Raw genomic sequence first — 14,877 nt, forward strand, 5'->3', positions numbered from 1 at the left:
AGGGAGGAGAATCTGGGAGAATCTGAGAGGAGACCCTAGAGGAAGAGAGCAGGATGGAGGCCAGGAGACCTGAGGGAGGCACAGGGGGCAGAGACAAGAAGCGGCTCTTGCTTCTTGGCCCTGAACTGGTTGAAACAGACGTGGGTGACAGACCCGCGGGGAGGTGACTGTGGCAGTGTTTATCTTGGTGTTGATTCTGCTCTTTTCCGCCCAGACTTGTCTGGCCATGTCTGATCCTTTACTGGTCTGGTCCCGGCCAGAAGGTGCTTTAGTCCCGTGACGGGCCCTTTTGGGTAGACTTTTACCCATGAGGGGATGGGGAACTTTGGGTGTTTCGTTTAGAGACTGTATTCTTTGTCTTTTCTACATTGCACACTCTGTACTAAAGTTTCTTTCCATGAAAGGTCTTCTATGTTTTGTCTTGATGCGGCGGATGGCAGAACCTATTGAGAACAGGCAGGTTTGGGGGCTCAGGGGTGCCCCTCTCTCCCTGCCCTGTAACAAAACCTTTCCCAGAGTGAACCCAAGGACCCCAAACTCCAAAAACGACCTCCAATCTGCTGGTGTATGTCAAGATGGATCCAAGCAGCCCCCACCGAAACAGAAAAACCTCTGGAAGCACCAAACTGCTGAAAAAGCAGCTGGTGTACAACTGCCTGGCAGGACTGAGGCAGGAACCTGCTTCTGTGACGGAGATAAGGCGGGTGGAGACTGCACAGGCCGCGGTCTGTCTTCAGGCCAAGTAGATGGAAGCCATGCTAAGTGGGAGCAAAGTTATGTCAAGAAACGTCTTCCTGGGGTCAGGCTTTGCCCGTGGCCTTGTTGGGGGTGTGGGGGGCTCCCTGAAGAGGGCCATATAAAATTGTGTGTGGGGGACCATTCCAGACCAAAGTTTGACTGGGCGATGTGGTAACAGATCAGAAATTAAAGATGATGTGTGCCGCCTAGGCCCGTTCGAGATGGAGTTCATTCCCTGGCATCTGTTAGAGACGCTGCTCTTTCAGGTCCGGGACCTCCACTGAAACCATCAGACCAGGTTCTGCTGAAGTCGGAGAGCCGAACTCCGGATCAGCTGGCTGAAGGGTGGACAGCTCAGGACCGTCTTCCTGGGGACACCGGGAGCGGTGATGCTTGCGGTGATGCTTGCGGGAGTTGTCACGCCTCGGGCGCTCCACACCAGGGTGAGTGGGGGGGTGGAGGCCCATGCGGAGCCGACCCCCACATCTTGCCGTATCGGGGAGTGCACCCCTCGAGTCTGCAGAATCACCGGGCATTCCGGTACTTTAAAACAACCAGAGCTGCTTCGACCCTCCAAGAATGGAGGAGCTTCTCAGCCAAGGAGGACACGCTTACCTGAAAGCTGGCAGACGTCTCACCGGCTCGAGGATGTGTGGTCCTCACGGAAGGAAGGAGACTGCACACCTGCCAGCCTCCCCAAGCCGCCTAGGCTCGTGCTGGGCCCATTTAAAATGACCAGCGGGCGGCTTTGTCATGTAATGAGGTGGCTTACTCTTTTGTTTCTGCAAATAGCGAAGGGTGGGTGGGGGCTTGGCGGGGACCTGCAAGCCTGGGAAACAGTGTTTAAGCCTCAGAAGACCCACTTAACTCAGAAAGTGAAAGAAGAGAGGGAGAGTTCCCTCTCACCAACCTGTGGGGAACACACGTCTGGGGAGCCCCAGGAACCCCGCACTTCTACTGTGGGTGCCCGTTACGTGGGACTAGGCCCGAGGCAGCACACCTTGCCCACGTACAAGCACTAAATGCCACCTCTCGGGGCGCTGGTGCCCTCAGACTGGGGCTGGGCTGGGGAATCAGCTCCCCACCATCTGCTGCAGAGGCCGCCGAGCCAGCTGCAGGCCTCCCCTCGAGCAGGTTAAAGACCGTTGTCTTAATATGACTAAGAATGCTCCACTCTCTTCTCTGCACAGAAAGTCGAGCCCATTCATTCTGTTGTCTCAGAGACGAAGGAGGGCCGGGCTTCTCGGCTTCTCGGGGCTCCTCCGTCCTATCTGGACTCCTGGCAGCTCAGAGTTGCAAGCCTGTGAAGTTATCTGCAGTCACGGCAGCACGAGTTCGATCCCCACCCAGGAGCTGACTCTCACCTTTCAGTACCTCTGCCTGTTCTGCTCCCCACTGTTTCTGGTGAACCCCCTGCCCTTCTGGCCTACACCCCAGCTCTTGTATGCATGTATAACTACATCTTAAAAAAAAAAAAAAACTAGCAGTGGGGAAAATGATAGTGCCAGAGGCTGGGGAGGGCTGGGAAGGCACCCACAGAGTTGAGAACCCTGCACCCACATGTCGTCTGACCTGAGTCACCTTCCCAGTCCATGGGTGTCCAGACTGGGGGCCGTGTCTGTCAGAGCAGAGCCTCCCAGGGAGAAGGACCTAAACCCAGATGCCTGCAGGGGGCGCTGCCATGGAACCGGGTGCCATAACCCCCCAGAAGTCGCTAATCAAGACTCATCCCGTCCTGCTTCTCACTCCACTCACTGTTTCCTTTCTCTGTCCCGCCCCATCCACTCCTCTGCCCCAGCCCCGGGCCTCACACACGTCCACTGGACATCCCTAGGGACCCTCACACCTGCAGGGCCTGTGCTGACTCAGCGTCTCCCCAAGATCCCCATCTCAGCATTGGCGCCACTGACCCCCCCCTCCAGCCAGAGCCTGGGCCTCCGGATCCTCTCACTTGCCCCAACCCCCATCTTATCAGGCCGCAGCACCCCCCAGGCCCCTCCTCCCTTCCCACACCACCCCTGGCCCAGCTTCCTCAGGGCCTCCAGTCTCTCCCCACTCTGGTCTACCCACCACATAGCGGTTGGGGGGTAGGGGTGGGGTGGTGCTGGGAGAGGTCTCCCTAAAACCAAAGCTGACCCTGCTTGAGACCCTCCTGACTCCCCCCAAAAAACCTTCCCCCCCCCCGCATTTGGGACACAGTCCCAGCCCCACAGTGTGGCCCCTAAGCCTGCACCACCAGCCGCCCACCCCCTGCCCCCCATCCTCATCACCCCCCCAAGTCTGTTTTCTATTCCTGCACACACCCTTGTCTTTGAATGCTCTTCTAGTTACGCTCCTGCTTATTCCCCGGGGAGTCCTCTAGACCCTCCAGCTGGCTACCGTGGCTTCCCACAGCTCCCAGGCTTTCCCTAACATCACCCATTCTCGGCCCAGCTCCCCCCCACAGCACTGACCACGCCAGGAAGAGGCTGTCGGCCCCTCCCAGGTGAACAGCCTGGACGGGGCCCCCCGGCTTGACTGGGTCCCCGCTACTCTCCCCCAGCCCAGCTTAGCTGACCTCAGAGCCTAACTCAGACCTGGCCTGGCACATGCACATGCCTGTCGAGGGATGTTGTGGCTCTTCTTTCTGTCCCTCCTGCACCTGTGGCCACCGCCTCTGTGTCGCGTGGCATCTGCTGTGGCCGAGAGGCCCCAGGTGAGTCGCTGGCAGGGCAGCCTGCCCAGGCCCCGCGGTCCAGGCCGCGTCTGGGCTGGGGGCTCCCTCGAGACCCGGACCAAGTCCTTGCCAGCTCTGTGTCACCCACCGCGAGGTCTCTCACTCAGCGCAGCCCGGCCCCCGCTTGGGCCCTCGTGGGGGCCTCCTTCCCCAAGGACGTAGCTCTGCTGCGGGCTGCAGTCTGGGCGGGAGTGGGGGACCTTTATTGACCACATGACCTCCGGGGCTGCCAGGGGACCCTCAGGCCGCCCCCAGCAGCCTCCGCCGCAGTTCTTGGCCGAGCAGCTCCTGCTCCCTGCGGGCTCCCCGCAGCACGCTCCGGTTCTCCTGGGCCCTCCGGATCAGGTAGGGGATCACCTCCTCCAGGGAGCCGTAGGGGATGGACTTGTACACAGCATAGCCGGCCTGCCCTGGGGGGGGACGTGGGCAGGATGTGGGCCCCTGCTGGGGAGAGGCTCCCCAGAGACTTCCACTTCTGACAAGAAGGTGAACTGAACGCCACCACCAACAAAAACAAAACTAAACTCCCAAAGCAAGCATTGAAGAAAACATTCTTAAAGTTATTAAAATCAGGCCCTCCCTGGTGGCGCAGCGGGTTCAAGCACAGCACTGAGAAGCTAAAGCCACTTCAGCACGAGTTCGATCCCCGCCCCGGGGGGACCCACATGGCGCGGCAGACCTCTCCTGACCCGCCATAAATAAGTCTTTTTAAAAAACCAGTTATTAAAATGCTGCCAGACACACAGAAGCATGTCTGCCCTGAGCTGCCACCGGCTGACTCCGGGGGCGTCAAGGAGGGAGAGAATCAAGTCCCATCACCGGCCCAGAATGGGAGTGCCAGGAGAACTTCCCCGTATTAAGCTGGGGCTCCGTACGGACACCCTCGGAGCAGGCGCCAACAGGAGCCCTCCCGCCATCTCCACACACACGGAATGGCCTTGACCCTAAACAGTTAGGAGGCGAAAACAGAAATCCACCCCAAGAAGCTCTGGCCGGGGGTTAGCCCCAAACACACTGGCCATCCCAGGGTGCACCCTGGGGTGACGCAAGCAAGCTCTTGTTGTGGATTCACAGTGATTTTGCACGCCTTGGCTCCTGGCAGAAGAAAACACACACTGTGATCCCAGGCCTGGGAGCAACTCCGTGAAGATACCAACACGCGCAGGAACAAGACACGGACGTCTGGAAGCTGCACACAGCCAGAGCGGCCAGGCCGGCCGGGCCTCCGGACACTGGCGCCCTCTCCCAGATAGCCTGGCGCCTGCCCCAGCTGCACGCCCTGGCTGGGGCCCGGCCAGGCCCTGGCTGGGAGGCGGAGGGGACCGGGCTGGAGGGGAACGAGGCCTGGGTGGGGCCAGGGGCGTGGACGTACCCAGTGCCAGGGAGACGTGGTCAGACATCCCCAGGAGTTGTCCGAAGCACACAGGCCCGTCCAGGGGGATGCCCAGCTCCCACATGCTGCAGGAAGGCTCTCGTCAGCGCAGGCGTGGGTGGCCAGTCCACAGCACGAGGCGCCAAGCTCAGAGATACATAACCTTGCTCCCGTCTGTCCCGATGACCCCCCAGGGACCCCTCGGGCTCCTGTACCCCCGCCAGTAAAGACCGACGCCTTGGCCAGCTGGGTCAATGGGACCTACCGATGTAGCGGGGTTACATATTGGGGATGTTCCCCCACAACCCTCAGGCCGCCTGGCCCTGCACTGTCCCTCCTATGGGGTCCACCACCCTCTTGCCTGGTGAGGAAGGGGAGTACCTGCCTCCCACCCCACTGCATACCGCTGCGTCGCCTGGTGAACAGACTCCTCGTTGTGGGACGCCACCATGAGGCGGCAGAGGGGGCCTCGGCGGGACACCTGGGCCAGCATCAGCTCCAGACAGCGGCTATAACTGAGGGAGAGGTGAGTTCAGCTTGTGGCACCTGTTGAGTGAGGGACGCTCTGCCAAGGACTCCTGTCCTGGGGAGGGGGGTGCCCGTACTCCCTAACTGCAGGGACAGCCCTTCTCTGAGCAGTTTCCTCTGTAATGATGTGAGTTCACCTGCTGTGAGGATGGCGTGAGGTAAGGGTCCACACAGTGGCAGCCACAGGGCAAAAGGCCACATCACCCACACCAGCTCACATTTAACTCAAGGTCACTCAGGACGGTGCTGTCCACAAAATGTAATTAGCGATGACCCAAATGTCCATAAGTAGGCAGCTAGCTAAATGAATGATAGCACACTGCGGGTGGTGGAGTACTATACAGCTGTTAAAAAGGATGAGGCCTCTCCCTGGGCACCAATCTGAAGGTACACAGACGACACAAGGTGTTCAGAACCTGCTTCAGGCCAGGGGCCACCCTCTGGGCTTCACAGACTACATTAGTTTAGTCTCTGCTGAACCCAGATGTGTTGTCCCCTCTTCTCCACCCCTCAGGACACGGACTTATACATCCTACATCACCACTGGAGTCATGGGAAGGAGAGCAGAGATGGAAGGAGAGCAGGCTGGGCATATGTTACCTTTAGCCCCTTGCCTGGACTAGCCTGACTGCCCTAAGGGTGGCCACGCCTCCTCCAGGGTGTTCCACTTCCTCAGTCACAGTGCAGTACAAAGGTCCTCATCCTCAATCTTTTGCTTTTTTTTTTTTTTTTATAAAGATTTACTTATTTATGCACACAGAACTGGGGTACAAGCCAGAGGTGCAGGGGTAGTGAGAGGACTCACCAGAGACAGAGTGGGGAGCAGAACAGGCTGACTGACAAAGTACACTGCTGAGGGGAGCAGCAGGGAGACAGGAGAGGTCTGCTGCACCCTGTGGGTCAGCTCCCTGGCCAGGGATCGAACTCGTGCTGCAGTGGCTGCAGCTAGCTTCTAGCTTCGCGGTGCTGCGCTTTAACCCTTGCACCACAGGGAGGTCCCTCTTCTGCTCTTGTTTGGTGCCTCCGCATTCCTTGTAGACCCCCTGCCCCTGCCCTGCTCTATGAGCAGTCTGTGGAGTAGATGTTCTGGCACCCCCATTTTAAAGAGGGCTGGGAGGGGTGAAGTCCTTGTCCCTCGGTCACCCGGCTCAATGAGGCCAACCTGTCACTTGAACTCTGGTTGTCTGATGTTCCAAGACCTGTGCTCCTCACACTGGGCTGAGTGGAAAGGCCGCATGCAGGCACACGGCCCCTGGGGGCCACACATGTACACACACACGCATCTTCATGGTCATCTGTGTGTATAATGGAATTCAGGAAACACGTAGGAGACATGAACAGAACTGATTGCTGGTGTGGGGGGGAGGGGGATGCCACTATCAGAAGGAGGTGTACATGTACCTGGAGCTGTTAGTGTATTCATTCTCACATCACTGTGATTCTGGGATCATACAAATGTGTTATTTACTCAAAAGCTCTATTAAACGTCCATGGTGCATGCTGGAGTAGATGTGGAGAAACTGGACGGCTCATGCTGTGCTGAGAGGACTGGGAACTGTGGCAGACCCTTTGGGCAAACACCTGGCATCTCCTCCAACAGTTAAGCAGAGAGTTACTGTACAACTCAGTGATTCTATTCTTAAAGAACTGCGCTTTCAAGAGAATTCAAAATATGTTTACACAACAATGTGCGTGTGAAATTCACAGCAGCATTCCTCACAAAGCCAAAAAAGTAGGAACGGCCCAAATATCTATCAGGTGATAGATGGATAAACAGAATGTGGCATATCCATACCGTGGAATATTATTTGGCCATGAAAAAGGAATGGTCTTCAGATTCAAGTTACAATATGGATGAATCTCAAAAACACCATGTAGCATTTGTATAATTCCATTAATATAAAGTCTAGAACAGGCAAACCCATGAAGGCAGAAAGACTGGTGTTTGCCAGGGGTGATGGAGACGAGGGTTCTTTTTGAGGGGATGAAAATGTTCTGGAATTAGTGGTGACAATTGTACAACCTTATGATATACTAAAATCCACTGAATTTAAAGTGGTGAATTCTATGACATGTGAAAATAGGAATGTTATGGTATGTATTATGTTTCAGTAAAAATAGTAATAATAACAATGTTGACAATTAGGCTATGGGGCTCAAATGTGCCAAGGAGACCTAAGAAGCTGTGACATGGAGCTCGTGACAGGGGGCCACCTTGGCTGCAAGGGCAACGAGGGTCCAAATCAGGTGGCCGGCGAGTATGGGCTGAGTGAATAAATTCCCACTTCCCAAGGCCATGGGATGGGGGTTCAAGGAGCTCACCCACATCTTTTCCCCAGTGCAGGGTGACTTGAGATGAACAAAAACTGTTCTGGAGCAGTATGCTTGACCTAACTCGACCTTGCCACTTCTTAGCCACACATGCGTGTCCGCAGGTCTGCCACTCCTCAGCAGCCTGTTCCGCCACCCTTCTGCATTCCTATACAAGGTCAGTCTTACAAGGTGCCTTTCAAGTCAGTCAAGAGCAGAAATCCTTGATCCCTGGGAAGGGTGTGAATCCTGAGGTATGGCGGGAAAGCCCAGGGGCTGCAGGCTGATTTATGACAAGGAACGGGCCCTCCCTGGTGGCGAAACAGGTTAAAGCGCAGCACTATGAGGATACCTGCAGCCAAGGCAACACAAGATCAATCCCCAGCAGGGAGCTGACCCACGTGGCGCAGGGGACCTCTCCTGTCTCCCCGCTGTCCCCCTCAGCAGTATATTCAATCTGCCTGTGCTACTCCCCACTCTGTCTGGGGTGAATCCTCTCACCGCCCCTGCACCTCTGGCCTGTGCCCCAGTTCTGTAAGCGTAAATAAATACATCTTAAAAAAAAAAGAAAGAAAAGAAAAAGCCAGGATCTTGCTTTTCAGCAGCATCCTGCACCCTCCAGCCTGTTCCATGACTCCTGTCATCAGTGTGTTTTGTCAGCGCAACACACATGACCTTGGGCAAGTGATTCCACATCTCTGTCTCTGCCTGTGACAGAGGATGTCATAATAGTATCTACTGCTTGAGGTGTTTGTTTACTCATTCAGCACTACGCATGCTTTCTGTTCAGCACTGGGGGCTCAACACTGAACAAGCTAGAAATTCCCGCCCTCCTGAGGCCCCCATTCTAGCGAGGGAGACAGACAGCGAGCTAACAGGAAACTATCTAACACCTCAGCTGCTAAGTGCCAAGAGATGGGTGTAGGATGTTCTCATTTTTGATAGGGCGGGTAGGGAAGCTCTCCAGAGAAGACACTAATTGGTAAAGACCTAAGGACATGAGGGATTGAACCAAGAAGCTATGGGCAGGCAGACATTCTAGGCAGTGGGCACAGGAAGTGCAAAGGCCCTGGGGTCACCAGGGAGGATCTGTGGTGGGGGCACAGTCAGTGAGGAGAGTGGGAAGAGGAGGAGGCCAGACAAGGGACCAGATTGCCTGGGACCCAAGGCTCTGGGGTTATTGACAGTATGAAAGGGAGCCACGCCAAGACTGAACTGAGGAGGGTTCAGAGTGACTCAGGCAGCAAGGAGCTCCCTCTGGCTGTGCTGGAAGACACTGGGGAGGAGGGACCGTCAGGGAGCCGGGCGCCCAGGGGGAGGCTGCTGTCCAGGCTAGTGCCTGGAGCTCCCACACACAGGGCATCATCGTGGGAAGTGAGCGCCAGTTAACGCTGGATGCTCCTTAGCAGGCCTCGGAGGCCAGAGCGCCCCAGTCCTACCTCTGGCCGGTAGCCTCGTAGTCAGGCTGAGTGGGGTCTTCCGTCCCTTGGAGCCGGGCCATGGCTCTCTCCTTGTCCAGATAGGCCCCTCGGACCAGCTTCACCCCGAAGGCCAGGCCGGCCCTGTCAGCGGCCTCCGCGTCCCGCCTCAGCCTCTCGGGTGTGTCCTGCAGGGCACAGCAGCTTAGGGCGCGGGGAGCCCGGCCGCAGCCCCCGCGGGCACCACGCACCTTGAGGTAGGCCTGGTAGGTGTTCCACACCCAGGGCCCACCCTCGGCGGGGCTGTTCCAGCGCACTGCCAGGGCCGCGACCAGCAGCGAGAGCGCGGGGTTCAGCGAGGTGTACTCGGCATCCACCAGGAGGCGCACTTGCTTGGCGCGGGCGTGCTGCAGACAGGAGCCGGTCAGCCCCAGGGCCGGCAGGCGGGGGAGCCCCCGGGGAGGAGGGCCTCACCTGTACCACCTGGTGCAAGCGGCTCAGAGAGGCCCCGAGGTGGCGGTTTTGCTCAGCATTGAGGCAGGAAAGCTGGAGATCCTGGGCGGCATCAAGGGAGGCGAGAGGGGTCAGGCTCCTGGGCCCCTCGAGGGCCTAGACCCCACTCTCCCCCCACCAGGAAGGGAAAAGGTTAAAAACAGGGCCCTCCCAGGTGGCGTGGAGGTTAAAGCTCAGCCAACTGCAGCACGAGTTCGATCCCTGGCCCCGGAGGTGACCCACATGGCACGGCAGACCTCTCCTGACCCGCCCACTGCTCCCCTCAGCAGTGTGCTTCGCTGACCTGCCTGTTCTGCTCCCCACTCTGTCTCTGGGGAATCCTCTCATGCCTGGCACCACTGACCTGTACCCCAGTTCTCGTATGCATAAATAAATAAATATTAAAAAATAAATAAATTCACAACTACCCCAGGGCTTTCTGTTTCCCTGCCTGCAATTTATTTCCCTGACAATGCTTATTTTTATTGGTTTTTAATAAATAAAGCTGAGCCCCTCCTGCCACTAGCAGTAAGTGCCCCCAGGGCGGAGTCCTATCTCCTCCTCCCCAGCCCTGGCACCTGGAGCATGTGGTGTTCAGCATTTAGGAAACAACCACATCACAGCCTACTGGGGGGGTTCTAGGGGTGAATGTGAACTGGGTGTCTAGCAGGGTGACAGAAATTGGGAAGTTGAAGAAAGAGGAACAGGTGACTAGCCGGGTGGCGCGAAGGACCCAGCCCAGCCTGCCAAGGAACCCCCTCACCTCCCCCCTTTGCCCCCCCTTGGTCTGAACTAACCATCTCCCATCGTGGGGGAGGAAGCTCCCTGCAGCAGCAGGGAAGAGCTGGAAGCTGCACAGTTATCTTTGCCCAGTCAGAGAATCGTCTGCCCCTGGCTTGGGGTGCATTCTTGGGAAGGGGTTCTGGGATGTCAGCCTCTTGGTGCTCCCTAACATGATGGCATCGCCTCAGAAGCACTACTCGTCTCTAGGAACCACATCAGGTTTAAGATATTTAGTGCATTCACTCTTCTGAGGTGGGGACCACTACCAATTTACAGAGGGGGAAACTGAGGCACAGAGCTAGGAAGCCACTTGTCCAAAGTCACACAGTGTCTGCACCCACTCATGGGCAGAGTCCACTTTTCCTCCATCATACATGAGTCACTGCAGGCAGGGTGCGGTGTACTGTGGTAATTAGCAAGTTCCCCATTTTTTAAGACTTTATTTATTTATGCATAAGGAACTGGGGCACAGACCAGAGGTGGGGGGTGAGAGGATTCACCAGAGACAGTGGGGTGCAGAACAGGGAGATGGACTGAAATACACTGCGGAGGGGTGCAGCAGGGATACAGGAGAGGTCTGCTGGGCCCTGTGGGTCAGTTCCCTGGCCAGGGATCGAACTTGGGCTGCAGTGGCTGCAGATAGTTTCAGAGTGCTGTGCTTTAATACACGGTGCCATCAGGAAGGGCCCAAGTTCTCCATGATTTTTTTTTAAAGACTTATTTATTTATGCATACAGAGCTGGGGTGCCAGAGGTGCAAGGGTGGTGAGAAGATTCACCAGAGACAGAGTCGGGAGCAGAACAGGCAGATCTACTGAAATACACTGCTGAGGGGAGCAGCGGGTGGGTCAGGAGAGGTCTGCCGGGCCATGTGGTCACCTCCAGGGTGGGGATCGAACTCATGCTGAAGTGGCTTTAGCTTAATGCTGTGCTTTAACCGGCTGCGCCACCAGGGAGGGCCAAAGTTCCCCTTTATTAACAGTTTCATTAATTGCTGCCTTCAACCATTTATCCATTCATGCATTCATTCACCATGTATTTCTCCGACCCACCACAGTGCTGGGACAGGGCTGTGCTGTGAACAGGAGCGTCGTGGGTTGTGCTAAGGAGCCAGTGAAAGGGGGGGCCAGTACTGGCAGCGGGGGAGTGAGGTGGGGGGCCTTGAGGGGCAGGAGACGCTGGCGTCGGTGTGGGATGAACAGGTGTGAGCAGTCTGGGGGTGTCCAGAGAAAGGTGTTTGAGGGGCTCAGGCTGGGGCAGGAGACAAAAACATGGACATCTCTACTGCAGATGGGAAAACAGGCTGTCGGGGTCAGGGAGGGAGCCCTGGGAAACTGCCATATTGAAGAGACCAAAAACCTAGCAAAGGTTGAAACTGAGCCCGCAGAGATGAGAAAGGAGAAGCAGGTCATGCTCTGGAGAAGCCAAGTGGTGGAAGGAGGAGGCGAGTCCCTCTGTCCATCTGGAGGTCAGGTCCCAGCTCAGCAGGGATTTTAGTCCTCTCTGGAAAGAAGCTGCTGCCACCGTCCTCTCGTGAGGCAACTAAAACTCCTTCAGGGTGAAATGTCACTCTCCACAGCCCGCCCTCTGAAACACCAGCTCTCACTTCTACGAGTCAGCGATGTGTTTAGATATTAAAGATATTTTAAAAATCAAAAAATTGGGGACCTCCCTGGTGATGCAAGGGGTTAAGTCGCAGCACTGTGAAGCTATCTGCAGCCGCTGCAGCACCAGTTTGATCCCCAGCCAGGGAGGTGACCCACATGGCACAGCAGACCTCTCCTGTCTCCCTGCTGCTCCCCTCAGCAGGGGATTTCAGTGGACCTGCCTGTTCTGCTCCCCACTCTCTCTCTGGTGAATCCTCTCACCCCAATAAATAGTTTTTAAAAAGAAAGATTTTGAAGACCCCCTTGCAGTTACCTGCCACGTCCAAGTCCCAGGACCCTGCTTCTCCCACCGACATTACTATCCCCCATCTGGGGTCCTCACCTGCCCGGAGTCCATGGCTCCTGCCAGCCTCTCGGGGCTCAGCTCCGAGGAAGCCTCTGGCCTTCTAGCCCACGCGGTTAGTTCCTTCTGCAGTGAGAAGCGGGGAGGTCAGTGAGGGCCCCATGACAACCGCGCCCCTCCCCCGCCTGCCCAGCCCCTTACACAGAGTCTCGTGCTGGCCAGCGCAGTCACCTTCAGCTGCATGAGGACGTCCCCTGCGGAGCCCGGGGTCTCCGGGAGGCCTCGGGAAAGGTGCACACACTGCAGCATGGCCTTGAGGTTCCCCTCGTACCAGGCCTCCCTGCCCACCAGCAGGCGTCAGACCCTGGGGCCCCCGCCCTCCCTCCTGCCGCCCTCCGGGACCCCGGATGGCCCCCACTCACCCTGTCTTGACGTCTGAGTCCGGCTCCTCCTCAGTGGGCACCGCCAGGAGGGGCCGGAGGCCAAGGCCCTGCAGCTGTTGCACGCAGGCCCTCACCTCGTCGGCCGTCTCCCCCGCCACGAACTGCCCATAGATGGAGGCCCGGAGAAGCGCCCCCGAGAGCCGGGAGCCCAAGAGCCGCTGGGACCAGGCCTGGAGCTGGGGTGACAGAGAGCGAGCTCAGAGCCGGACCTACAGGCGCCCCCGGGCCAGCCCCCGGGCACCGCTCACCGCCAGGCCGTGGGTGACCAGCGGGGGCCAGGCACAGAGCCGGAGCACCAGCAGAGCCCGGGCCAGCTCCCCCGTGCCCTTGAGGTGGAAGGCCCCTCCATCAAAACTCAGGGGCTGCCAGCCCCCCGCGGGGGCCCCGCCTCTGGAATGGAGCCACCTCCAGACCCGCAGCATCATGGACCCCTTGGCATCCAAGCTAGGGAAGGCGCTTTGTGGACAACGGGTTGACCAGATGCCCCTTGCCCAGAGGGGCAGTGACTGATTAACCAGGCAGTAGCCGGGGGAAGGCAAATCTGTAGAATCGCAGGCTCCTTGGGGGGCAGTTAATTATTAACTGATGGGTGCAGAGTTCACAATAGGGGACAGGAAAGGGAACCCCCAATAATGTCCTATTCCCCTCAGGACCAAGGATTAATCTCACCATGTGCCATGAGGTGTCTGAGAGATCTCTGAGTCCCAGGCAGTTCGGCTTTGCGATCTGGGGATCCCATGATGTAACTTCACTACCTTAGAATGGGCAAGTGTGGAGCGTTATTGAATAAACGTGGACACGCACATCACCTATAAGGCACGACACACATGCATCCTTGAGCACTTGGACCTGGGCACACAGGGAGAGGCGCAAGAAGGGGCCTGGGCTGCCCTGTGTGCAGCTAGAAGCACCTGGTTTCCACCAGCTGGAGCATGGATAGCGGATGCTGGGCCCTCAGCAGTGGCAAAAGATGAGCCACAGCGGGCCCTCCCTGGTGGCGCAGCAGGTTAAGGCTCAGCACTGCAAGCTGGCCACAGCCGCTGCGTGCCAGTTCGATCCCCGGCCAGGGAGCTGACCCACAGGGCGCGGCAGACCTCTCCTGACCCACCTGCTGCTCTCCTGACCTGCCCGCTGCTCCCCTCAGCAGTGGACTTCATCGATCTGACTGTTCTGTCCTCCACTCTGTCTCTGGTGCATCCTCTCACCCCTCTGCACCTCTGGCCTGTACCCCAGTTCTGTATGCATAAGTAAATCTTAAAAAAAAAAAAAAGGGAAGAGCCCAGGCGTTCATGGACACGCACGGCCTGGTATACAATAGGTGCTTAATAGGTGCTAGTCCTGGTCATTTAGAGCAGGGTGTGCCCAGTCACAATGGCGCCTGACCCCTCGGTGAGGTGACACCATAAATCACCCGGTGTCTGAAGCTCCCCAAAGCCACCTTCAGTTTGCAAGATTTGCTGTTTTACTCAGAGTTATGGTAATTGATCAGGGACAAAGGGTAAGTCACCAGCTCCCCTGACGATTGAATAAATGTTCAGCCAGCTAAGAAGTGCAGCCCCGACAGTCGGCCGTCTCCTCCCGTGGCTGAGCTGTTCCTCGATCACCAAGTTGCTTCCTGTTTCAGGACCTTTTCTCTCAAAACCCTTTCCTTCCCTATTGGCCTAATGACTCCCACGCGTCCTGGGTCTCGCGAGGCCGACAGGTCAGCAGCGAGGCCTGCCTCAGCCTGTGCAGGGCCTTCTGGGGCAGGAGTCTGGCCATTTCCCACTCATGCCCGGTGAAGCTTGTCATCTTCCCCACCTGCTGCTCTCTGGCCTACACCCCAATTCTCTACACAAAACTGAAAAAAAGAAAAGTTGTTTTTTTTAAGATTTACTTACTTATGAATACAGAGCTGGGGTACAGGCCAGAGATGTGGTGAGTGAGAGGCTTCACCAGAGACAAAGTGGGGAGCAGAACAGGAAGCTGAAGCAGGGTGGTCAGGAAAGGTCTGATGCACCATGTGGGTCAGCTCCCTGGCCGGGGATCGAACTCTTGCCGCAGTGGCTTGGGAGAGCTTCATAATGTTGTGCTTTAACCTGTTGCGCCACCAGGGAGAGCCCCCCAAAAAAAGTCTTTTTGTTAAAAA

The 14,877-nt window shown here is 57.1% G+C and overlaps 1 protein-coding gene across 1 annotated transcript; it reads right to left on the reverse strand.

Moving 5' to 3' along the window:
• Positions 1-3,694: 3,694 nt before the first annotated feature.
• On the reverse strand, positions 3,695-13,189 carry PRODH2 (proline dehydrogenase (oxidase) 2). The gene is made up of 10 exons (XM_012730487.1): positions 12,998-13,189; positions 12,729-12,925; positions 12,508-12,646; positions 12,346-12,432; positions 9,557-9,637; positions 9,334-9,489; positions 9,104-9,270; positions 5,231-5,341; positions 4,827-4,912; positions 3,695-3,864 (listed from the first exon to the last, which is right to left on the reverse strand). Exons 1-10 carry the CDS (start codon positions 13,172-13,174, stop codon positions 3,695-3,697), a joined length of 1,371 nt encoding a protein of 456 aa, XP_012585941.1. The 5' UTR covers positions 13,175-13,189.
• Between the last annotated feature and the right edge of the window lie 1,688 nt (positions 13,190-14,877).

Source organism: Condylura cristata, unplaced genomic scaffold (assembly GCF_000260355.1).
Source record: "Condylura cristata isolate star-nosed mole 26May11 unplaced genomic scaffold, ConCri1.0 scaffold00028, whole genome shotgun sequence".
Lineage (NCBI taxonomy): Eukaryota > Metazoa > Chordata > Mammalia > Eulipotyphla > Talpidae > Condylura > Condylura cristata.